At 38.1% G+C, this 27,090-nt stretch overlaps 1 protein-coding gene across 9 annotated transcripts in view; it reads left to right on the top strand.

The window, feature by feature from the left end:
- The window catches only part of Sh3kbp1 (SH3 domain containing kinase binding protein 1), a 324,470-nt gene that overhangs the window by 200,098 nt on the left and 97,282 nt on the right, over nucleotides 1-27,090 (top strand). For all 9 annotated transcript variants that reach the window (XM_023563617.2, XM_003466417.5, XM_023563616.2 and 6 more), the window contains one exon: nucleotides 18,170-18,245. In XM_023563617.2, coding sequence (XP_023419385.1) covers nucleotides 18,170-18,245 — 76 coding nt within the window. The remainder of the gene's footprint in view (nucleotides 1-18,169; nucleotides 18,246-27,090) is intronic.

The following is a 27,090-nucleotide window of genomic DNA, read 5'->3' as shown; positions in this document are numbered from 1 at the left end:
GGAGGAACTGTGGATATGCTGAGGAAGAACTGATGAAATGTAAGGATTATTTTCCGAAGTCAAACATTGCGCTGGAGCTATTTAGCTGTTTTTATCCCACCCCTACTCCTTCCCCAGCCCCCACTGCTTCGGTCAACTCAGTCATTAATTTTTACAGCTGTTTGCAATTTCTCTGTGTCTTGGTTTTCTTGCGCTCATACTGCAGAGTAATTTAGATGGGCAGTTTGCACAAGCAGTAACTGTTACACCATGTCACAGAGCTGTTTAGCAATTGCAGATGTTTGTGCAGTAAACAAATACAGCTTGCTTTTCAGGTTAGTTTAGGAGAGAATATGTCCACGCTGAACAAACTAGCTAGGAGACATTTCATTTGTGGGGATCATAGCATTTTAAGTTTTCCTTGTGAATGAACAGGCTGTGAGTAGTGACTTCTGGGTGCTAATCTGCTGGGTTTTTTAAAATGGAGATAAACATACTTGTCTAACGTTGTAGTGCTGAACATTTTATTCATATATTCATATGTGGAGTAAAATAAAGACAATACATTATTTGCTTTTCTACAAGTTTACTAGTAAGAAGCAGTCATGTTTCAGTGAGTTGTTCGAGTTTGTCTACCTAAAAGCAGAAGTCTGCAATTTTCCAAACACAAAATAAAATTCCCTAAATAAACCACAGGATAAATAAGGCTTACAGTGTGTCATGTGTCTTCCATATCCTCATCTCTCATTGAAAAAAAATTTTAAGGGGAGAGATGAGGTCTATAAAATATGTCTCTTTATGTCCTTTTCTTTCAGCTTTAACTTATATTTTCAAAATTATGGGGGAGGAGAAGAATGCAGGGTGGCAAAAGGGAAGCATTTTAACACATTATTTTAACAATAAAAGAACTTCTTGAAAAGTTTTCTAATGGTGCCTGATGTTTGCCTAGAAGAACAGAGGCAGATATATAAGAGGAACACCAGCAGGGTTTGACTAAAATAAAAATAACTTCATTTCCAAAGGCTTAGGAGGATTTTCCTAGGGAAGGACATCAAGTTTGCTAGTGTTACTGCCAACTTTGTTAACTAGTACAGAAAATAAGGTAATAAGTGGTCTTGTTTCTGTGAGTTGCTCATATTTGCAATGGTGAGTCTTCACAGGAGAAAAGAGTAAGAGCGTGATAGCTTGTGAACTATGCAGACCTTTCCGCAGTGCCCTATGCCCAACCCTGGGTCCCTTAGGCAGCTTCCTTGTGAATGCAGAAGCTATGGGTAGTGACTTCTGGATGTTAACCAACCGGGCTTTTTATGGAGATAAAGATAACTTGCCTAATTGTTGCAGTGCTGAGCATTTGTATCCATATACTTGTATGTAGAATAAAATGAAGGCTATACATTATTTGATTTTCTACAAATTTATTGGTTCATGTTTATTAGTTTACTAATTTACTAGTAATAAGTGGAGGTGTGAAAGGAAGATGAGGAAAGGATGGGGGCACTTACTGGTTGTGCAGCCTGGAAGCTACTGGTGCTGTTGGGGATTCCCTGAATCCTTTGCCTATTTGTGTCTCAAAAATGGAAATAGCTCTGTGACTTCTCTTATGACTAGAATTCTTTGCAAAATCTGCAGTAATAATAAAAACTCAAAGTTGAAGACTATGAATAGAAATTGTCCTTAGTCTTATGATTGAAGAATACCTGTAATTAGTATTTTGTATGTATCTTCCCAGACTTTTATTTATTTTTTTTGAGCCTGAATGTGCATGTTGTACATGCCTGTCACTCTTCATATAATAATGGGGTTGCATTAAATGTTGTCTGTCTTAAAAACTTAGCATATCATGCACCCTCTTTTTCTGTCAGATAGCCATATGGGATCTTTAAGGTATCCATCCAGGTTAGAGATACAGCACCACTTACTAAACTAATCTCCACTTGATAGCCCTTTAGGTAAGCTTTCATTTTTAATACTAAAATATCATTCGTATATATGCATCATTGTACCTTCTCTGATCATTCCTTGTGTTTTTAAGAGAAGAATTTTCAGTTTAAAGGCTGACTTAATTTTGTTTGCTTTCATTTTGTTGAAAATAACTCAACTATATAGCAAACAATCCTAAAGAATAAAAGTAACTTTCTTTAGTCTTATATATTCAGCTTTACTTCCCAGTGGAAATCCTCAGAAGAGCTTTCCATGTACTGAACTCTTGTAGAAATGTGTAATTGTTTTTTTAAATTGTGGTAAAATATACATAATATAAAATTTACCATCTTGGGCCTGGGGATTTAGCTCAGCGGCATAAGCGCCTACCTTGCAAGCAGGCAGTCGTGAGTTCGATTGCCGGTACCGATAAAAAGGAAAAAGACAAAAAAAAATTTACCATCTTAACTACTTTTTAAGGATATAGTTTGGTGGTGTTAAGTACATTCACATAGTAATGCAGCCATCATGACTACTCATCTCTAAAGCTTTTTAATCTTGCAAAACTGAGACTCTATACCAATTAAATATCAACCTCCCCTAGAGCGGGGTCCCTCATCCTCTGGCAACCACCATCCTGCTTTCTATCTCAATGAATTTGACTGGGTACTTTATGTGGCATCCTACAGATTTTCCCTTTTGTGCTTGGCTTATGTCACTTAGCATAATGCATTCAAGTTTCCTTTGTGTTGTTTGTATAAAAATTTCCTTCCTTTTTAGGGCTGAACAATAGTCCATTGTATGTATGTATCACATTTTGTTGGCTTTTATGTGTCTTGTCAATTGAGTTGTTTTCATCTTTTCTATATTGTAAATAATGCTGTAGTAAAAATCAGTATGCTGATACGTGTCCCTGCCTTCATTCTTTTGGGTCTGTCCCCAGAAGTGGGATTGTTGGATCATGTAGTAATTTTAATTTTAGTTTTTGAGGAACCTTCATATTGTTTAGTGTAGTGACTATATCCCATTGATCATGCACAGGCATTGTAATTTCTCTGTATCCTCAGCAGTACTTGGCTATTTTCTGTTTTTGCTGTTAGCCATCCTAATTTTAGGTGTGGAGTAGTATCCCGTTATGGTCAGAATTTGTGTTTAATATGTGTTCATGTTGCCTGTCACCCAGGGGAAAGAATATCATTCTTTTTATCTTAGAATTATAAATTGGGATGAAGGTTTTCTACTTAAGAATCACCATTAACCAGATGACTGGTTGTATAATACCAACAGATTGCAGATTGCTTAAAAAAAGAAATAGGTCTCCCTTTTCCACATTCTCTAAACAAACAAATGCATGGAGCATCCAGGTGGTTAGTAGGTTTCCTGCTTTTCATATAGCCATACTTGAATCTATAATTAGAGGTATGTGGAGAGTGGTTTCAAAATAGTTGTTTTGAGAAAAGATGAATTTCTCCTTTGTGCTGTTGTTAATTCCAGTGATGGTATTGATTGATCTTACATAGTGGGAAAAGCAATTTTTATGATTTTCTTCTTGCTACCTTCTACTCTAGGATCAGAAATGAAGGTCTTTCCTTTTATAAATGATTCACTGAATTGTTGATTTGATTCAATTTATGTTTTTTTGGGGGGTGGTACCGAGGATCAAACTCATGAACCTTGCACTTGCCAGGCAGGTGCTTATGCCACTGAGCTAAATCCCCAGCACCTCAATTTATATTCTTTAGTGGGGTAGACAGAATTATCTGTAAGTATTTAACTGTGGTTTTCTTTTATTCTTTACTAGTACTAACAATTATTTCATAATATTAATACCCTGGGATTTGCAAATGCTTTTGATTCCTGAAATTCAAAGTTGCACATATTTCTGAGTGGCCATTAACATGATCACACCTTTGAGCCTAGTTTCTCTTTTCTCTCTGATACTCTCACAAGTAGTAAAATGAGATTGTAGCCAAGTGGACTTTAGTTGAGTTAAATGACGTATGAGATGTGGCACACTTACAACAAGCTCTCTTGCTAACTTTAACTGCATGTGGAGGGTGTTTTCTCACACTTAAGAATTCGGATCGCAGAGTTTAATCAGTCAGCAGCTTATTTTGTACTTCTCTGTAGCATTGAACACCATTGAACTGATGCAAAAATGACAACCTTATTCTTAACCTGGGCTCTTAATCCTGGAAGCCAGATTCCAAAGTAAATATATACTCATAAATGCTCTAGAAATAAAAGGCAGCACAGACACACTAAGCCCCACTTATACTGCCAACAGGTATTTTTCTCTTTCTAAGCCTCGGCTATAAAATGAACAATTAGCCACTTAAAATGTACCAAAATTGCCTTAAAAGACACTTCTTTATTAAAAGGCCACCCTTAAGCTATTTCATGAATGGCTTATGATTCGGAAGTGCCGCCTCAATTAAACTTACCCTTAAACTTAGGAATGCAATAAGCAGAGCTGGGAAAAGAGAAGCAGAAAATTGAGGTCTATATCATTTAGAAGTTATATTTGTTTTGCTCATTTAAAATGAGGAAGTTATGAGTGGTAAAGATGGATTTACAGCCTTATTTTCTTTTTCTTCTTTCATTGACTAAGCATTTTCACCATCCAGTGATTTTAATATGTTTTGCTCCATTTGTTTTGGTAGCATCTGCTCTGTCCTTTTTATTTTGACTTCTTAGGGTTTTTATTTTCTCTGAACATTAGAGGCAGCTTTTCTGAAACTTCTAGGGGTACTTTTTTAAGACTGTTGATAAAATTTGATAAGTGATGTAATGTGTCAAACGTGTCAGGAATTTAGATCCTAGAGTTGTCCATATTTGTTGTCTTGCCCAGCACTGTCTGGCTATTGTAGTGGGAGAGAGCTTTATGCCACATAAGTCGTGCATGTCTGTGTATTTAATTTCTTTTGCTTCTAACCTAAATACCTCCTCTATATTTGGATAGGCAATGATAAGGGCAGATAAAGCAGACTTATAATTTAGAATCCTATTTCTCAAGTGATAAAAATAGAGATAGTGTTCTTTGATTCAGAAGATGTAAAAATGTTATTAAACTGATAAGTCTGTTCCCACACATAATAATTTGCCCAAGCAATATATATCACATTATCGAAGTGCAATATAGAGGTAAGCAGATTGTAACTAATGAGCAAGGTTACTGTGTTTTCCTGTAAAGTGTTATAAGATCGCTGGCATTTTGGTGTAATTTTTGTATGCAGTACTGAAGAGTTCAAACAGCTCTAGGATTTTGTGACCTTCAGTTGTAGGTCATAGGCAACAAAGAAGAAGAACAGTCTGTATGAGATGAAAAGGGGTCTTAAGAAAATTAATGAGAGGCCAAAAGAGATACAGCTGGGTCAGGGAAGTATTGTTAAGTTTCCAAGCCCAAAAAAGGCTCTGTGGGTCATAGAGTAGTGTCTTTGTGTGTAACCCAACCCTGACTTTTGTCTAGTGAAATTCTATATGAAACAAAGATGCTGATGGTGGTTGATGGTCTTGACATGAAATTGAATGACTAGAAAGAGGCAGGGGTACTCTAAGAGCTGCTGATGCAAGGCAGTGGATGAAATGCTCAAGAAACTAGAAGTGAAGAATTGTAGAGAAATAGTTGGAGCAAAGGAAGATGACCAACTAGGGTCTGTTAGGAAATGAATTATGCAAGGTTTGATCTTTGACTCTTATCCCAGTAGGAAATGGCACTCTGTTTAACTTGAGGCCTGGTGATAAAGTTGCGGATAAGGGATAATATACTCTTAATTGCACCAGTGGTGCAAGAATGTGGAAATCTTTCACCCAAAATCCTTATAAATTTAGGTACATGAACAATCTGAAACCTATCTGCCTGAAGTAAATTAAATATAACTTGGGAGTAAGGAATTCCTTACTTACTCCAAAAGTACCATTCCTGTTTTTTTTTTTATCTTCCTTTGTCATTATGTTCTATGAATGTGTGTTATAGTTTCCCTGTGTGGATCCTATAGAAAATCTTGGTGAAGACACAAAGAGGGGCTGGCACCCTTGGATGTTTACAAGTGGGGAACATTGCAACAAATATTCTCCATTGTAATAGAAATGACAAGGTCTTTCTCAAGCACAGAAAATGTATCAATTAGGGTATTTTACTGGGTAATTTGTCTTGCTCACTCCCCCTGAAAAACCAAAGTACACCTTTAAAAATAACATAACCGCAAACAGTAACATTTAAGAAAGCACATGAATAAAATTGGTGAGTTCATGATTCCTTTTTAAAGTAAAGGTTTGCTTTATGTTTTGTATGGTTTTGTATCTTTGTATATTTAAAGAGAATAGGGAAATATTTTAGTAGAGGAAAATGAGAACAGATAAAATGAATAAGGAAAGACCAATTGTTCATAATGATGAGAATCTAATTTGCATAAAACTCACATATAAAAGATAACTTATAACTTTACATTATAAGTTATCTTCTTCCTCTTCAGACTTGCTATTAATCTGAAGTTAAAATGAATGAAAGGATGGACATGACAGCCAGGTACAGACCATATGGAACTTTTGCTCCACCAGATCAAAATTTATAGAACAGTTCCTCTTAAAAATGCATTTATTCAATCTGCCCCTACTCCAAACTGGAAATTTATGGAAAAAAAACCCAAACACGACTCAGTCTTAATTTTATATAAGTCAGCAAAAGCAAGGTAGGTTCATGTTAATTGGAGATGTTGGTCAAATAGCTAAGAAATAAAAGTATCTGAAATACATGTAATTTAAAAATTGTCATGTACTTACATAAATACAGTAGTTCTAGCAAGTAGCAGGGAAAACCTGAAATCTCAAAATGTGGGGTGGCCTGGTTTTCATCACACTTGGTTTTTCTACCATTTGAGAAACTATTTGTAATAATTACTTTGACTTACATTTTAAAGAGGCTTTTACTTCTGAAGACTAAAGAACTGAGGATGATGAAGCTCAGAACCCTGTGCAAATAGATCTTACCCTTTTAAACTCGTACTTCTTTAAAGACTGAGAAATGAGGGCTCTGTAAGCATCGTCTTTGATCAGACATAAAACAGTTACAGGAAGTTATTAACTTTTTCAGTCCCTTTCATATGTATGAAAAAGTTCATGGGTTTAATTAGAAGAGCAAGAAATATTTGATAAAACAACGATTTTGAAAACATTTGGTAAAATGTCTCAATACTTTATTTGGAACAACATTAGTTGGAAATGACTCTACCTCATGTACTTAGTCACTGAAGATATGTACTGATGAATAACTCTTAAAGTGTGATGGTGAATGGCAAAAAATGGATAGGTAGTATCTTGCAAATTACTTTCATGACTCATTGTACATCTGATGCTCTTAACATCCTTATTAATGACTTGAAAAAGGAAATATGGTAATACTTTAATGAAAGTCGCCTAGGATTTCTAGCTAGGAGGTGTTGCAAATCAAATCAGACCTTCTGGACACATACCAGTAGACCATCATTTATAGCTATATCAGAATACTTTATGTTTTTTGATTGTAAAAATAGCTGTTTTTTTACAACATTGAACAATAAAAAATAAAGAAAAAGACAGCTATAATTGAATCACTCTCAACCACTGGTAACATTTTTATATTAACTTTTAGTTTTTTTACCACACATTTTTAAGTAGTTGAGATCACACCACACACATAATTTTTTCCCACACCATGATTTTGTATGTTTCACTTAGGATTATATAAAATTTCCCACATCATTACAAAATTTTATGAACATCTTTTTAAAAGGCCTCAGTGTGAGTTTTTTTGGGAGGAGGTCTGGGGATTGAATGTATGCTAAGCTTGTGCTCTACCACTGAGGTTCATCTTCAGGTTCTAGCTACATAGAGAATCTGGGAGAACTGGAATTTGGTGGTATCATTGATTCTCATCAACATTGTGTTTAAACTTTGCATATTTTCTTTGAGAACACAGCACTTTCTTAACACAAAAATAAAAGTAATGTAGAAAAAGTGCCTTGTGGGCTGCATAGTGGAAGGCATTCTTTAAAAGCTTGTTGAACTTAATGCACTCCATGTAGGATCTAAACAGGATTCCAGTTCTCTCTTCCTTGCTGATGTTGAAAGGAGCCTTTAAGAGCAGCCTTTGGCAGGAGGCCTGGCCGCTTCCAGGTAGAGGATTATGAATTCAGCTTGTCACATCTATGTATCTGTCAGTAACTTCTACTAGTGACTTTAGAAATCTGCATCACAGGAGTTTGTGGTCTCATTTGGCCCCTGTTTAACTGCGTTGGAATGAGAATCTGGCCCAGAGTTTTTTAAGATCTGTTCATTTTTTGTTATTGAATGGATGCCAAGCTTTGTAAAAGATGGCTTGGAGTAATTTTCTATGGTGGTGTGTTTGCTCCTGAGTATCAAAATTCTCAATAAAAGGCTTTCTGTTCTCTGACAACAGGCCGTTTTTCCCAGACACACGTCTTGTTGTGTTTCCATCGTTAACAGTAGATAGCAGTTTGGGTGCCGCCAGAAGCAGTTGTCTTGGCCTGCACTTGAGGGGCTCCTGAGATGGTCTTCCGTGTACACACTCGCTGTAGGTGTCACCTTAACCAAAGCTGTATTGGCCTGAAAGCTCTGTAGGCTGTCGATTCTGGACCTCCTCAGTATTCTTGTCTTCTTTGTTCTGTCTGCTTTTTCTCCCAGGGAGTGACTGTGATGATGGCTGTGGTTTTGTCCCTTCTCATTTTTCAGGTTTATCACTTTCCTCCAAGCTCGTCTCTGCTCCATGAGTATCTACTGACTGTCTAGCTTCCTGCTCTTCAGTAACTAAGCAAAGGAATGAGGCAACTAACCTGCTGTTTAAAAAAATGTTGTGATTGAGCAGTCATTCTTTGTTACTAGAAAGAGGTATTATGATAATTGATTTTTAATTCAGTAGCAATAAGCACTTTGCATACTTTTTCTCCTTTACCTCTCTTAGAAAATTTATGATGAATATACCATTCTCTTCATTTCAGAAGAAGTAAAGGATGCATAAAGAGGTTAACTAACTTACCCAAGATCACATAGCTAGCAAGGCTGCTTTTAGAGGCCTTTTTCTGCCTGATGCTCACACACTCTTACCAGTGGACAGTGACAGGAACAATGGGTTTCTTTGTTCCATTTGTATATTCCTGGCACTTTGAAAATGCATTGCACATTGTACTTTCTGTGTAAATCTCAATATTTTCCAGGGGCTGTTGTTGCTCTTGAACTGAAGTAAATGCTGAATATTTAGCACCTCTAATGAGTAAACACCTGGAAGAATGCAGAGACCAGGCACCAGCCTTGCTCTCCATGCCCGCTTTCTGGTTAATGAAACAGACATAAAGAGATGTAGCCAGAACTCCAAGGCAGAGGAGTTGAGGACCTTTTCCCACAGTAAGGGAAAGAACTCCAACCATTGTCACCAGGCAGTTTTCATGAAAGGCCCACGATATGGATTGCTCTTGTTACAGATGTCTTGCTAATTAGCCACTAGAGTGAGCTTAATTTGATCTCTTTTGGGAGAATCTCTATTTTTGAAACAGCTTGGAGTTATCTAAGTATACAGCTATGCATCTGGAAGATTTTTAAGCTGCGTACCTAACCTCTACATATATTTAAGAAGCTCCTATTTTGAATAAGTATATTCTTTCTAATAAAAGCAAAATATAAAGTAATCTTTAAGTGTTCTTATGTAACTTTTGATAATAATGTTCCTTGCCTTTTTATAAGTTAGTGGATTCCAAGTGATTATACATAAGAATATGAATACACACTCACATATGCACTCTCCAAAGTCTTCAAAGTGAATGTAACAAACTAACAACAACAAAAAGCCAGGCATGGCAGCACATGCCTGTAATACCAGCACTTGGAGAGCCAGGCAGGAGGATCCCTGTGAGACTGAGGCCACCCTTGGCTACACAGTGAGCTCCAGACCAACTTGAACTACATAGTGAGATCCTGTCTCAAAAATCAAAAACAAAAAGACAAAAATTTCTTATATGTCTGTTTTTTTAAAAAAAGCTTAGTTTTCAAGTAGTAGATTGGTGTTTTAACAGGAAGCTGAATGTTCAAAAACTATTACAGGCTCATTATTTTTCCACTAAATGTTTCTACACCAGCATCAGAACACTGAAAAACACATTTTCTGTGATGCTTCCCATTAGATTAAATTCTCCACAACAACAGTGGAGCCACTGAATCCACCTCTTTGAGTCATTAATTAGAATGTGAACTTAATGTTGTTCTTCACACATGCTTGGTGCTCAGTAACTCTGTAGTGTGCATCTGTGTAGACTCAAGAGCACTGCAGAATTGGGATTTTTTCCATCATATTTAAACCTTGTCACAATACTGATTTATGCCTGTGGTAACTGAACTATTGCTAGGTAGGCAGAGTAAGTGTTTCCTCAAATCTCTGTTTTACATCTGTTGTTTCACTGCGTTAGTTGGATTATTGTGTCAGATGTCCTTTTTCATGTCCTTTCCTTTCTTTTTCCTTTATTAGCAGTCTTAAAGTCACAGTTTTGACCATGCTGCACCTCTGCTTACTCTTCATGATGACCAGTTACTTGAGCATAAAGCACCACTGCTGTAACATTGGCTCTAATTTACCTGGCTGATCTCTTGGCCCAAGCAGCTCTCCTTTCACCTCCATTCCCCGCACCACTCCCTGCATTCCCATCCTGTGCTAGGAAGCCCTCGTCCCCCACATGCATTGCTGTCTGATGCTGGGCCTGAGTATGCTCCCTAGGCTGCATTTGGACTCCCGGGCTCAAACCATCCTGCTTTAGCCTCCCACGTGCTGGAACTACAGCTTGTGCCACGGTGCCCAGCTCCTGCATGCGTTCTTGCCTTGCTTTCCTACATTTTCTTCAACTCAGATACCCTTCGCACCATGTTCTGGCCAATTCTAAATCATCTTTCAGAATTTAATGTGAGCCTCATCTTTGCTGTCTGTGAGGTACATTTTCCCATATAGATTTGTGACTGGCTCTTTTTTCTCTTCTACGCATACCTTTATTGTAGTGTTATTCCTTGGCACTATGATGCTCTGTTAATGAATCTGTTTCTGCTGCTAAATTTTGAGTTTGTTTAAAATCCTAGGGCTCTACTTGCTCATGTTTATGTGCTCAACTTTGGTTGAGGCTTATGGTAGTTCCAGAAAAGAATGCTGACCAGCTGACTGGTTGAAAACCTTTCATTTTTAGAGGTACAAAGCAAATGATTAAAATATGATTTTGCCCTTAAGTGTCTCTTACATGTAAAAATGGCACAAACAAATGTGACGTACTTTCAACAGAAAATATTCATGAAAGTAGCTACATTAGTCAGCTGGGATCTAGTTGAATCTTACAGGTAAGATGGACTCCAATATACTGAGGTAAGAGATACCACCCCAGGTAGGGACAGTAGCTGGGAGCATGTTGTGATTGGATAAGTAAACATGTTTTAGATCTAGAAAGGATTTTTGTATGTGAACTGACTTCATACGGGTACTTTATAGGAAAATTAGGGCTTGGTCCACTTGTGTGCAACATAGTCTTGTGTTGAAACACTGGACAAGCACATGATCTAAAACAGCCTCATAATGCTCACACTTGCTGTACCATCTTTTTCTCTCTCACCCACTCTTAAATTCCCCAAATAAACCTAAAATAAGGTATTACTAATCACAGTTTAGAAACTAGTCTTCTGATACAAGGAATGTTTACAGTTTTCTTTTATCTATTATAACAATGAAAAAAATCCAATCCCTCATAGTAAAATGGTAAATTGCATTTTGCCAAAGTGGTATATGAGAAGGAAATTTAGTTTCGTTTGTTCAGCTTTTGTGAATAAGAAGATCTTACAACAAAATAGCATGCAGGCTCCTGTCTCGGGAACTGTAGGTATAAAATATAAGCAATATTTCCATATATGTCAGGTTTTTGAAAAGCTGCCTTCTGTGACTTTAACATTGTTTAAATATATGTTCTTCACCCCATTACACACCTAAGTAGGTTTTGACTCAATCTTCAACACTGAGTTTCCCCAACATGAATGGGAGCCCTTACTAAATCTTCAAAAATTTATAGTGTTTTGACAAAAACAGGATCTTACTCTTTTCTCTGACTCTGCGATAAGATACTTTCCAGTTTTTTAGGACAAGGTCTCTAGAGGTGTGTAAATAGCAAACAAGTGAACTGAATGATCATATTCTAGCAGAAATAAAAATTCATAATAAATAACAGAATTTGGCTTAAATTCTAGATTACACACCAATACAGTGTAATATAATACAATATACACACAGACCTCATATGGGTACTTGTAATCCAGTAGGATGATATATACTGAAGATTTGATTGATAGATTGAAAGACTTAATGGAAGAATCCAGAATGGAATTATCTTGTATTTAGAGAAAGTTTGGTATTAGTCTTGAGAACTTTTAAGGAAGACATGAGCTGTTAGGAGATAGGAAATGTTATAATTGGACATAAACACTTACATTTCTTCTGGAATTTGAGAATTTAAATGGATATCAATTAAGAAACTATATATCCTGAGTGCTTTGGTGTAGGTATATTAAAGGGTGACATTAGAGAGTGTTTAAGATTTCAGTCTTAGAGGAGGTCAACTGAAGCAAAATGAATGTAGGATGTGATCCTCATCCAGAAAACTATTGAGATAATTCCTGAGATGGTAACGAGACTATATTCAAAGCAGAGGGAATGAATCTTAAACCAGACTTTTGGTGATAGATGAGCTATAGGAAGGTGCAAAAAGAGGGAATCAAGGGTTCAATCCCCAATGAGTGTGTGTGTGTGTATCTGTGTCTGTTGTGACAGAGTTACACTGCTAAATATGATGTGCTTCACAAATGCTTATAAAGCATGATTTGAATCTGGCAAGATCTATAACTGTGATTAGGCAAAGAGGTTTAATGTAATTTTAGTCTTCTTTACCTTTTTGAGACAACTAGGGAAATAAACACCATATGAATAAGCCTTAAGTCCAATTTCATGATCAGAAAATTCATTTTTACATTTTACTTTTCCTTATAGCCAAGTTTAAAAATGGACTGATGTATGTCCCTTTGGAGAAGTAATTAACATAATGCTTTAGAAGGTATTTCAAAGGTAAATCCTATTTATAAAATGGAAGCATAAATTTAGTTTTTCCTTTCACTGAATCATGCCTTTTTATTTTTAGATTTTTTTAAATTTTTTTTTTGAGGCAGGTTATGTAGTCTGGGCTGGCCTTGAACTCAAATTCCTTCTGTATCAGCTTCCAGAATGCTTATTTTTAGAATTTAGAGTTACGTTTTGCTGTGGTATATCTTCTGCCAGTACCATACAGATTAAGTTGGGCTCATCAAATGCAGGGAATTTGACAGTTGGTAATGTAAATGTGCAGCTTTCCAGTGGGATCACACAAGGCATTCCATTGTAAAGACATTTCTTTGTGCTAGTTCTTTTCTGGGTCCAAGGTGAGTTGGCTCGTGGAGCTTCTACTGTGGTCCTACGATTTCTTGCTGGAAGCTAGAAAGACTTTTCATAATGTCTTCAGTTGTAGGTGTTCATGAAGGGTGCGTGTCAGGATAAATATAAAATTTACAGGGAGTTTTTAATAGCAGTTTGAGTATTTTTATAAGTAACTGGAAAACAAAACCTGAAAAGTTGTACATATAGTCATATGTAGATACTGTTGTGTTCCTTGTCCCATCACTGTGTCCAGTACCTTATATCTTCCATTTCCTTTAGATAAGCAGGATTTGTGGTAACAATACACCACCATAGAGAGCCAGGATCTTGGGGGTATTTCAGTATTCACAGTGATGGTCAATATACTGCTGCTTTCTTGTTGAACAGGCACATAATCTATACTGGATAGAAATGGTCAGATGCTAGTGTCATAAAAAATTCCATTAAAGAGTCATACTTTAATATGGATATCACCAGCTGTTGGAAAGGTCATCTTTTGTGTTTGGCTTTGTGTGAGTGTTTGAGTAGCTTGAGAAGCTTCTCGGCTTAAGAAAGCCTGACTGTGGGGCTTTAGCTGGTAGGATACAGGGCACTCCCTTTTTCTCCCCTCCCTACCTGATCTTGCTGTCTTTATGATTCTGTGTGGCATGGTATGTGATAATCTTTGGAGAGGGACTTTCAGAAACAGGATTTAAACATTCTCATTAACATTGTCCTGTAATTAGACACGTCCATGTACAGGTAAAGCAGTTTGCATGTGAATTACAATAGAATTGGAGGAGTGATTTTATGCTATTGAGTTAAACAGGATTCTGGTGCTGTGTTACTGGATCTTGTACAGCTAGGAATATGTGTGAAATTCTCACTGTACACAAAACCCCCCAAATTTATTTAATACTGTTGGCAAGAGAGCTAAAGGGAAAGGGACCAATGTTAAATGTTTAAAGAAATTGTCAACAGATGGAGTCTGAAGAGGTTCCCCAAAGAGGAGATGGAGACTTGAACTTGCTCCTCTCACAAAGTAGGTTCAGTAGACTCATCCCAGAAAAATTTCAGGACACATCAGTGAGAGACACAGATAGATTTATTAGGCTGAGTTAAAGAACTACACACTCAGAGAAAATAGAGCCCACTGTGGTCTGGGGTTGGGGATATGTATGTGTTTTTGGAGGTGTCTTTTAAGGTGGGTATTTAAGATGTTTTGCCTAAAAATGTTCTTTGAACCCAGTAAAATCTGTTTCTTCATTTTAAAGTCAGATTGCTGCCCTTTACCTTATTAGCATATTCACAATGAAAGTCAATAGAGTTACGGTATCTTTAATGGATTTGGGTATGACGAACCTGAAAAACCAAACAAACAAGCCTACCGCATAAGCAAGCTTAACAGTACAAAGATATAGACTACAGATAGAGATGATCTTGGGTAACTTTGAGCATGCCTTAGAATTAAGAGTTTCCTTTTTTCTTTTTTAATTCTTCTATCTCAGAATGAATTTTATGAATTATTTATTTTTTAAAATTAGTTTTAAAATTGAGATTGTGATATAAGAGAGATGAAAGTAATAGCAATCTGTTGATGACTATTTTGAAATAGATCCATGGTGGTACTCTGAAGTGTTCGGCCCTATACATCCTTTATGGCATAAACACTCCTATAGCAAGTAGTGTCTTCTGGGTTAGGGGACAAGACAACATATGGATGTATATGCTGAGAAGTCTGTAGCTACTTCACACAAAGGAAGGCAAAATTTTGTGCCTAGCTAGTGCATGGAGCTTGAGAATCTGTTCCTTCCAAAGTCACATAGTGAAATGGGCCTGTTTGCTGATTTCTTAGGAGGTAAGACCTGTGCAGGATCAACACAGCCTATAGGCACCTGACTGATACACATTCTGCATAAGCTATCTTCTTTATGGTTCCCAGGAGGGCAAGACTTTGGCATTCTGTGGAGGAAGCCACAAGTGAAGATCTTCAATCCTCTGTGGTTGCCATGGCAGGCCTGACTTCCTCTCTTTCTGCCTATGAAGTGCAGGAGAGATGTATACAAGAGAATTTCTAATTTTTCTTTCTACCAAGGTCTTCATCATCATAGCTGATCTCCAGTTATACATGACATACACATGTGTGTAGTTTCATAGTAATGATAAGTTCTAATGCCAGTGATACTAAAGAAGGTAGAAGGGATTTGGTGGAAAAGGAAAAGAAGAGGAGGAAAGTGAAAAAGATGTTTTATAAAGTAGGAGACTACTTAGTTTTTAGTTCAAGCAAAGCTTTGCACATGATTAATACTCCTGGAATCTCTGCTACATCTGGGTCGATAGTTCTCAAAGCTGACCATGCATCAGAATCCTATGGAGGATGATTTCCCTCTGACACTGCCGGGCACCATCCCCCAAGTTTCTGATTAAGAAAGTCTGGGGTGGGGCCTGGGAATTTGCTTTGCTAACAAGTTCTCAGGTGGTGCTGGTTGCACACTTGCCTAGTTCTAAGTTATAAAGAAGAGACAAAGCCCAGAATATTTCCATCTCTGGAACACCTGCAGGATGAGGCTGAGAGGGGAGAAATTTGTTGTCCTTTAGACTTGTACTCATGGCCCACACAGGGCAAGGAGAGATTTAAGGTGCAGCATTCCCTAGAAGATGAGTATAATACCAACTTCATCATCATCCTGTTTCTGGGATCCACACAGAGGCCAGTGAGCTGTGATTTCTAAAATAGGGGGAAAAACAGAGTAATCATTGCTTTGTGTCTCTTTCTGTGCCAAAATGTGTTTAACTGGTAGTCTTTTCTGATGTCTTTTAGCTTGGTCATTCTGGTAGACAAGGACCTCAGATGTGAGGGCAGTACTTTTTTTGTTACCAAAGAAAGGATAAAAATATACAACCTACAAGTTTCCCCAAAGGAAGGCATCTGATTTAAAGCCTAAACTATTGCATGTCTCTTTTTTCTAAGGAAATCAAACAAAGTCAGAATTGGAAATAATGTTCTCTTTTGCATTTTTCTGTTTTTCTTCTTCCATTGAGAATAATGAGTGAAGTTCTAATTGTTTTTGTTTTCTTTTCCCTAAAACATTAAGAGTAGTGGTACATTGTTCTAGTCCCAAAAAGCAAAAACAGGGATGCTGTTGTAAGTATGAACAGGAATATAAATGAAATGCTTTGAGTGTTTCTAGTTTTATGACCGTACCTAACATTTCAAGATAATTCTACAAATAGTTCTTCATTGCATTTGACCTTATGAAGCTGGGCATGGTGTTGCATTCCTGTAATTTTGGAACTCTGGAGTCTGAGGCAGGAAGATCCTTGTGAATTTGAGGCCAGGCTGGGCTACATAATGAGTTCAAGGCTAGTCTAAACTACATAGTAAGACCTTGTCTCAAAAAAAATTTTTTTTGACCTATGGCAGAAGAACATCAAGCATTTTTCTTTCCCTGATGTTTCCTTAGAAGCATAAACTGTTATTAGTTTGAGTGCTTAGCAGCAGTTGATAAGTGGCGTATTATTTGGGGTTTCATTTTTTATCCAATATAGAAGCCTGGCAGCACTAAATAAAAATGTCACTGTGTAAAACGTAAAGGCTTTCTGTCACAAATGCTTTTAAAAATTCATGAAGAGCCAAAAATTTGATTTATCTTATCCTCTTCCTGTGATTTATTCATATTTAATGTTAGTTTCACTGTTTCAAGCATGAAGGACTTTTTCAAATTAAAAACTGAGGTGAATCTGTTTTATTCAAAGAAAAATTTCACTATGCCAGTTTTTGAATTATGCAGCTCATTCCTCTTCATGTGTCCAAGAGGCAAAAAATGTTTGTTTCCTGCTGGCTGCAGTTCTTCCTGGCACAGCACTTCATCGTGGGCAAGGTCCCTTTACCCAGCAGTTTGGTCATGATGTTATTGCTCTAGTATCAATAGATGTTTTTCTAACGCATTAAATCGTGGTCACCCAAGTATGGTGACCTGGAGAAGAGTGGGAACAGCCCCCATCTCTGGAACCATCGAGTTGGTTGGTTTGTAGGTTTTGTTTCACTCTGTTTTTGTTTGGTTTAGTTTGGAACTGTTGAGCAGTCTTAGTTTTAAGAACATCTCTGAACAGAGACAACATCTGGTCTTCTCTATGAAGGGTTCTTAACAGTGAATGATAATAGAATTAGATTCAAGTAAAAGAAAGGAAGTGAATCAAAGCAAACTAACAGTCTTTTCGTGTTTTAACTAGTTGGCAGATACATGAGGCCCAAGGCATAGGACCTTCTCGAGGCCCCAAAGAATGGGAAGGACCTGCTGACCTTCCTTGTTTTCATTTTGGCTGGTAGACCCATCCTGGAGGAGGAGAGTGTATTTGTTCATACCCATGATGAAGGTGGTAGAATCTTAACTGATTCTAAGATGATTCTAGATGATTCTTAGATGACTCTGAGGTGTCACAGTAAGACTTATTTGCCCTGGGCTTCCTGGCTTCTGCCTGCCTATCCACCTGCATATCCATCTGTCCTTGTGGCTCTTTGTGTCGGTATTTTTTTCTTTCATTTCATCTTCTTATTTCTGTTCTTCCACTCCAGAGTTACTTTAGAGCACCCTCAGTAGACCAGGTACTGTGTCTCTGTTGATACAGTTAGCTTCTGACCTGATGATCTTTTTTAGGGGTAGGGCCGTAAATCGAACTCAGGACTGCGCGCTTGCCAGGCAGATGCTACACCACTGAGCTGTATCCCTGGTCCCTCATATGATGATCTTGAATTTATTCCTTGCTTACTGAAGAGCATCATCTTGATGTATAAAGTTATCATTTTTACCTCCTCAGACTATCGGGAAGAAGTTACCTCCAACTACAGCAACTCCAGACTTGTCGAAAACAGAGATGGACAGCAGGACAAAGAGTGAGTTCCTTATTTTTTTCTAAATCCTTATATAAACTTCATAGCTTTTTCAAACACATCATAAAAAAGTACACACAAGTGTGTTTCATTAGATGCTGGTGGGAAGAATAGGTGGCGCAAGTTAGATTCAGCACTTTGGGGTTTTTTTCTCCTTTATGCAGTGTGCTTCTTTCCTGCCACATGTATTTCACCCCTGAGCAGAGCTAAGGTTTATCCATGTATATTGAGAACTTTGCATTGTTTAGATGGCAGGAAGATTCTAGAGAATGGCAAGTCAAGCACTTTATGGATTCACAAGCCTTCAGGTTAGAGAGACCTAATTACTCTCACCATGACCACTTAGCCAGAAATCCCCACCCTTGACTTCCCAGTGTCCTCCTCGATGCACAACTGCTGGATGTGTCCAGATATTTAAGTAACCTCTGCAGATGGTAGATTCCAGTCTTTTTGGAAGGATTAAGGAAGTGGATAGGAAAAGGGTTAGCAGTGTCTTAGAACAGTGCTAGTCAATAGAAATATCATGAGAGCCTCAGATGTAATTTAAAAATTTCTAGTGGCCACATTAAAAAAGAAAAGAAATAGTTGAAATTGACTTTAATGTGTTTTATTTGATATATCTAAATATTATCTTTTCGACATGTAATCTGTATAAAATTACTTTAAGAGGTACTTTCATTCTTCTGTTCATGTGACATCTTTATACTCCTATGTGTATTTTACAGATAAGACGTATCTCATTTTGGAGGAGTCACATTTTGAGTGCTAAATACATGTGCCTAGTGGTGACCATATTGAACAGTGTTGTCTTAGAGAGTAATTCTTGCGCTTCACATGGACTTTCTGGGCCTGAAATGAACATAGTTGCAAGTGCTCAGTTTCTTAAAGTGTATGGAAAATTCTTGGCTTAAGCTCATGTATTGTTTAGTCCTATTAATATCTACTAACTACGTCCATGTACCTCAGTCTCTAGAAATATGTGGAGGGGCAATGGGTTACTAATGAAGCATGGATTTATGTAGACTGGGTAGAGTATTTTGTCTTAGAGCCCTAAGATAATCAGCTCTGTTGTCATTATGTAGCAGTGTGACCTTAAATAAATAATTTGAATTCTCTGGCCTTCCTGCTTATTGTCCACTAAGCCAGAGGACTATACTAAAGGAAATCCTTGAGGTTTCTTTCAGCATCCTCATCCTGATTCAATTCTAAAAGCTTGAGGACTCAAGAGTGAAAGGTTTCCGTATTCCAAGAATTGAGCAGACAGCTGGGAGAGATAAAATGAAAATGTGAACAATTTGGTAAGAATGTGAGATATCATTGGATAAAGATGTTAATATACCTCTAAGTGGGTAGGAGATCAGGGAGAATTATCGCTGTCAGTGAAGCCTTGAGGGATATTTACTGACAGACATCTTCTATGGATCCCAGGGCAAACATTTCTGCAGTTTAACCTCACCCTCCACACATTCCCTCTGGCTTTCATTGCCAAGAGTAAACTTGTTTTTTTTTTTGTTTTGTTTTTTTGTCGTCTTTTTCCTTTTTGTCAGTACCGGGGATCGAACTCACGACTGCCTGCTTGCAAGACAGGCGCTTATGCCACTGAGCTAAATCTCCAGCCCCTAAACTTGTTCTTTCATGATTTGCATTTAGTGGCACCTGCGTCCTCTACATGTCCTCCTTTGGACCATTTTCCTGCTTCTGGATTTTGATATCACATTTGTGTTCAGCTAGGAGGTGAAGTATACTGACCAGCTATTAGAAATTACCCTGAGCTTGGAATGCAAGCAGTCTCCTTCCATCTTCCTTCTTCCATCTACTCTGCAGTCAGACTGTAATGACACTTGCACAGGGTATAGAGAGGGCAGCTCCTTACAGCACAGCTGTCTCCTTAGCATCTCACTTACAAGCTCACATTAGGATGGAGAGTTACAGTGATTCAAAAATATGTTCCTGGACCTTGGTATTTTCTGAGTCAAAGTGAAACTCAGATGATCAGGATTTAAACAATTAACACTTTCCCCATCTCCCCTAACCAATAAAAAGTTTGTGTGATACTAAAATTCATCAGAAACTCATGCTGAGAAACAGATTGCCATAATTTTCATAACAAGAAGAAAACTGTCTAAATATTCATAATGAAGTGCCCCAAGGTACCTCCAGCTCATCATATCTCGAGTTCCCCTCCTTCTTATTACAATTGATGCAGGTTTGTGGCTTCCATGGAACAGAAAAAAATAGCTTGAAGTAATGGCTGTTTAACATCTTTCTGAACTATTACAGATTCAAAAGGCCAGTTGAACAGGTAGATGTGGAAAATAAAAATCCTTAACAGAATCTGCAAGGTCATATCAGGCTTCTGAATAAATTTTGACTTGGGGGAGGAAAGAACAAATGCTACAATTCCCTGCAGACTTTATAAGTGGATGTTTGTATAACCTCTGTGATTGCTCTGTTGACTGACTTGCTTCTTAGGATTGTGTCTTCTTTGATTGTGACAGATGGTGCCCTGTTGCTATCATTAGATTATTGGTCCTTCTAGGTCAAGGTTTTCTACGCATCATCCCTACAATATAGCCTAGAGAAGTGCTATAGATTCTGTGGGCATATAATAAATGGCAGTTGAGCAAGTAGAGAGTAATTTAATTTATGATTATTGGGCTCGGAGTTGGATTAGAGTCTTTTCAAAGGTACTAGCCATAGGTTCTTTTCCAAGGATATAGTCAACCAAAAGGAAAGGACACCATTTTTTTGAGACAGGGTTTATGGATCTTTGGGTTTTTGAATAGTTAGCAGTGATTGTCAGTGATCCTTGGGGCTTGACAGGCCCTTTATTCTTTCTAGCCACTGCTTCAGTACAGTCTCCCTAAGACCACCGTGGACAAACCTATAGTTGTCAGGAGATTAGAGCTGGGGCAAAACTGATCAAGCAAGTGAGCATTATCTGTCGAAGTCATGAGACCCAGGGCACATCTGCAGAGCACAGAATCTGGGATGACTCTACACCTCCTGAGAACTGTATGTGGGACCAGTCAGCAAAGTGCTATTCTCAACTCTTCATTTACGTCTGGCATGAAACCAAGCAAGTTCTCCATATGACAATTTGAATCTGGCATCAGGCCATGTGAGATTTTGGTAGGACAACTATCCCAAATTATTTATTTGCAGGAGGAAGAATCCAGTCTAGAAATTCCAGATAGAAAAGCGCTATCCTTGTGGCCACTGTAAATCTGTTCACTGGCCTGCTGTCACTCTGCAGAGTGTCATTTCCACCTTTGATAAATGTATATCTTCACTACCTTTCATGTGTGTCGTCCAGTTCTTTGTTCAGGACACCAAGAACCTGGAAAGAATTTCCTGGGGGCCCACAAAATCTAGTAATAATCTGAGGAAGTCCAAGTCAAGTTTAGTGGCTTACTCTATTGATACTGCGTAAGAGGGGACCTGTGGATATCACATCAAACAAAAAGGAAGAAGTAATTATAAATTTTGCGGCAGCATGAGACTTCAATGAAGCAGTGTTTTGGTAGACTCAAAGCAAGGCAAGGCTGTGTGGCAAGGGGTCAACAGCAGGTCTGCACTGTCAGATGGATCCAGGTCCTGATAAACTGCCCTGTGTCTGGAAAACCTCACGTGAAGCTCTGTGCTTCGTGCTTCTCTGAGTCAAAGTCACTTAGCACCTTCACGCAGTATTATAATGTTTCACTCTGTTTATTGATACGATTTTTACAAAGTAAAGTTTCTGCTGGTCTTTGGTTTTAGGGGATCAGGCTTTCTTGGGAAACAAGAAAGCTTTGGTCACTCAAAGAAAAGGGTTGTTACACTTTATAGGTGTAGGACATGCTTGGGAGTAACGATTGCCTCTTCACTTTGTAGCTCTGGTTAATGACTGAGCAGGCTGTTGTTACTCTCAGTCTAAGCTCATGATTACTTTCTCACCACGTTTCATTTATTTATTTATTTATTTTTTGTCTTTTTGAGACAGGGTCTCTATGCAGTTCAGGCTGACCTTGAACTCACTTTGTAGCCCAGGCTGGTCTCAAACTTGCAACGATCCTCCTGCCACAGCCTCCCGAGTGCTGGGATTATAGGCATGAGCCACCACGCCCGGCTTTCACCACATGTTTAAATAGAAGAAAAAAAGTCAACTCCCTGCTGGTTTTTCCTCAGTCTCATGATCTGCTGAGAACCCTTTGACCCTGCTTTTCCATGCTGGGCATTTTTGCTCACTTTTCCTTCCCAAAGTTCACTCATTCTTGGGCCTAGGGATTTGGGTACATCAAATATGAAACATATTACCCACTCACCCTTTGTTGCCTCGCACATCTGACATGTCCTTAAACTCTCATGCTCAATGTCCCAGGAGTCCCCCATTCTTCTAGGAAGCACCTTTTATCAGAGCCCCCCAACACAGACCTTCTGTCTGGATTCAGAGTGAGGGCCTTCCTGCATTTCACGTACAGTCCTCTTGCAGTACAGTCCTTCTCGCGGAGTCTCCATGCTTCTCATCTGAATAGCAGAAACTGCTGTTGAGGGGAGTAGTGGCCTCTACTCTGTAGAAGAAAACACAGACATTGTTTCTCAGATTTTTAATTTCTGCTTTTAAAAAAAGTACTTCTCTTTTTAAAGGTAAGACAGTAAAAGTTGTGCTAATTAATGCTTTTAAAATAATTTGAAAGTCAAATGCCCAGCATTGTCTGAGACCAAAGCTGATGGCTGTGACTTAGGGTTCAGTTAGCTTCTTCATAAAGGGAGGCCCTGGGTTGGAATTGTCAGACATCGTGCCGTATGCATTGGGTTTCATTTCCCTGTCTGGATATAAATATAGATTAGGGAAGTGTTAGACTCTCCATTGTAGGGATTGTCCTTTATGGATTACAGAATATTTAGCAGCATCCCTGGCCTCAGTAGCACCTCCTGTGCCCCCAGTTGTGACAACCAAAAATATCTCAAGGTATTGCCAGTGTCCCCTGGAGATCCTAACTTAGTTTGTCTTGTGCTGCCGTAACAGTATATCACAGACTGGGAAATTTATAAATGACAGAAATCTATTTTGTTCATGGCTCTTGTGGCTGGGAAGTTGAAGATCAAGGGGCTACATCTGGTAAGGTCCTTTCTGCTGTGTTATGACATGACATAAGGCATCACATGAACAAGAGAAAGCAAGGAATTGAACTCATGACCTCAAGCCCTTTTATAATTAACCTTAATCCTTTCACGAGGGTGGACGTCTTGTGACCTAAGCACATGCCACTAGGCCCCACCTCCCAATATTCCTGTGTTGGGGATTAAGTTTCCAACATGTGAACTTTGGGAGACACATTCAAACCATAGCAGAATTGCACGTTTGAACTGCTGGTTTAGCTTATGGTAAGCTCCAGTATGACACTGTTGTATGCTGGCCTGATGCATAGTGGCCACTCAATTATGTATTGAATAAATGACAAACCTAGAAATATCTCACCTTCACCCATCCTGCTAGCCCCAGATCTGCAGAATCTGACCTAGAACTGGAGTTTGTGTCTGAATTTAGCAAACAGCACGCTCAGCCCCAGTACTCATCACTATACTGGTTCATCCTCCTAGTCCTAGCCATTGCTGAGCTACTTCCTGACAGTGCATTACCCAAATCGCTATACAGTAGTTCTCACAGTGGGTTTATTCCCATAGCCAGAGCAGCAGCATCACCTGGAAACTTGTTGTAAATGTGACTCTCCAGCCCTCCTGCCCTCTACCTAGCCAACAAGAAACCCCAGAAGAGGGACCATAGGTGTTTTTGTCCCTGGTGCTAATGCCCACTCACGTGTGAAAGCCACATACTGCCATCATGACTTTTTAAGCTGCTCCAATGGTGAGAATCACTCGAGTGATTGCTTGTTTAGTAGATGGGGCCCTGGTTACACCATGGAGTTGAAGCTTCAGATCTCCAGGAAACAAGTCCAGGAAGCTATAAGAACTATTCTGCTCACAGTTCTTATCAAAGATGGTTGGGAAGTATATCCAAGTCCAGCTCCTCTTGCCACACCACTTCACTCCCCTAAGATGGGATCCTGAGTCTCTGATTCTGGAAGTTATTCCTTATTTCTGTCACTCTGATGCTTTTAGTCAAATGCATGGCTCTCTTCTCTCCTCATGGTTGACTTGTCAAGAACTACATATGTGCATGCTTCCTTTCCTATCCTTGAGTATAAGCTCTCTGACAATGAGATACTAGTCTTATTTACCTTGGTCTGTCTTCCTCAGAACATGATAGAAGTTCACACTATCACATGCAATTCAAAAAATATAAGAAGCACTGAAAATAAAAGGTTTTAGTGCTCACTGGGTGATAAAAGTTGTTCTAAACTGACATGTATCTGTGTATTATATTTACTTATCTTACTTGGAGTGATCCATCACCCATTGGCTACAGAATTTCAATGACTAGGTATAGCCCCAGCCCCCATCGGGTGATATATATTATATGATATGTCTATTTTTTTGATATTGGGAATCAAACTTAGGACCTTGTACTTGCCAGGCAGGTGCTGTGCTGCTGAGCTATATCCCCAGCCTACAGCATTCCTTCCTAAAATCTGAAAAATTCTGTCTCCAGGGGTTCTAAATAAGGAATTACAAACTAGTAGTATCTCAGATGACCTAGCAATTAAATGGAAGAATTTCTGATGTTGAGTTTGTGAAAGTAGACATCAGTAAGTACTTTTATTATACTGTTCCAAATGAAGAGAAAACACTAAATTGGTACTTTCCACCACTCCTAAAAAACTCTGGAAGACTTCCTATTAGACTCTGACCGTGACATCTGGGGTTTTGATCTTCAAATCTTAAAATTGAGCCCAGAGCATTATTCTGAATTTAATATTATTTCCTCATGTGTATGTATTTAACTTGATAATGTGTTTATTTTGTTTGTTCCACTTTTATTTTTTTGAAGCCAAGGGATTTTCGCTTGTTTGTTTTATGTTGGTTTGTTTTTTATTGTAAAGATCATAAAGCCAGCTGAAGGCAGTCATGGGATGTGGATATGAGAGTTCAATTCGTTTAACAATCTGTTTTTTAATATCATATAAATTTCTAAAAGTCTAGAGATTGTAATAATGTTTTCTGGGCTGTGTGAATCATGACTGAATTTTTAAGTGCTTTTTTTTTTCTTGTTTTGTTTTTTGTGTGTAATGAAGATTGAACCCAGGGCCTTTTTACTAAGCTACATCCCCAGCTGTTTCCCCACCACCACATGCCATGCACACCTTTTAAAGTTTTGTCTGTCTGTGATATTGTGGGTGAACTCAAGGCCTTTTCACTGAGCTATATCCCCAGCTCTTTTTTTTTTTTTTTTTGAGAAAGAGTTTCACTAAGTTACTAAATTGCCCAGGCCGAGCTCAAACTTGTAATCTTCATGTCTCAGTCTACCAGGGGGGTCTCATGGTGATTATTTATTTATTTATTTAGTACCCGGAATCAAACTCAGGCCCTTGCCCTTGTCAGGCAGGGGCTATTCCAGACCCCATGATGACTTGGAATTGAGCAGCGGTCTTAAAATTTGAAACCTGGTAATTAATGAATACAAGGAACGTGGGACCTTGCTAAAGATGTCCAGATCCTTGCACCTTCTGACATTGTACCCATTTTCTCCACCCATTTGAATGTGTATATATGTTATTTTGCCTTATTTCTAGAAAGAGAAGGTCACGGCTTTTTATTAGAGTTTTAAAGGACTCTACAACAAAAAAGCTTAAGTGACTTAGGATTTTGGTCTTGTGCTAATTCATTAGTATGTTTTAATCTTCCAAGGAAAAAAGTAGAGACAAAATAATTTGAATTACTGGTTAACTTTTTCCTATATTTTTTTATGTGTATGTGTATATTCATTCCTACATGATCTCAGGCTAATTAAATCCATCTACTTGATGAACAAATGGAAAATGCCTACACCAAAAATTAATTTCATCTCCTTCTTCTCCACCTCTGTCTGCTACTCATTTAAAATTTATAATCGTTCCATGTCCAAAAAGGATTTGGAATTGTACTTTTTTTAAAGACATATCAAATGCCTGAGCTTTGTGAACTCTCTTCCACTTGTGATCTTGCCTTTTCACTGAAACATCACAATTATGCTCCCTCATAGCGAGTTTCTGTATGTTTGTTTTCTTTTTCATTCCCTTTCCCTTTCTCTGGGTGTTAGATTTTCAGTTCCAGTTGGTGATAGGAGGGAGTGGCTGGACTTACATTTCATAGGCCTGAAAAGTGGCAATTTCATTTTCATGGTGATGGTGCAGTAAATATTTGAATTGAAGTAGGAAATACATACTATAAAATTATTTAGAGGTAATAATTTTTTGCATAATTTACTATTTACTTCAGAGTGAATGTCCTAATAAAGTTATTTGATATGTTCAAACCAATATAATGTTTGATTTTCCAGTACTATTGAATTAAAGCTCAAATTTCTTGTGAATTCTCACTTTAAAATACATTATGATAAAATATGAGGCTACTGGTTGCTATGTTTGGTTAAGAAATCTGTGTGACCATGCACATGACTGGAATGGTGAGGTATGAGCGCCAGTGGGAACTTAGGTCTAGCCCAATAAGCTCCTTGGAGCCCCTGAATGTCACTCACATGTTTTTGAGGACCTTGGTCAGCTCTCTTGTAGTTTAAAATTTTGAGATCTAGTGTGAGTTTGGATTTGCTAGAAGTATTTTACTGAAATTAACTTAACTCTCCATCCACCTCCATGGCTGGTGCAGAATTTTACTCCTGTGGACACTGTGGTCATTCAGAGCTACAATGTGACCACCTCAGCTCATGTGCTCCCATAGCTTAGCTGGAACTTAACTCAGTCCTGAGTGC

This window comes from Cavia porcellus, unplaced genomic scaffold, assembly GCF_034190915.1.
Source record: "Cavia porcellus strain 051 isolate PalLab524CR breed Dunkin Hartley unplaced genomic scaffold, mCavPor4.1 scaffold_33, whole genome shotgun sequence".
Lineage (NCBI taxonomy): Eukaryota > Metazoa > Chordata > Mammalia > Rodentia > Caviidae > Cavia > Cavia porcellus.
This window is presented reverse-complemented; position numbering and strand designations above follow the sequence as displayed.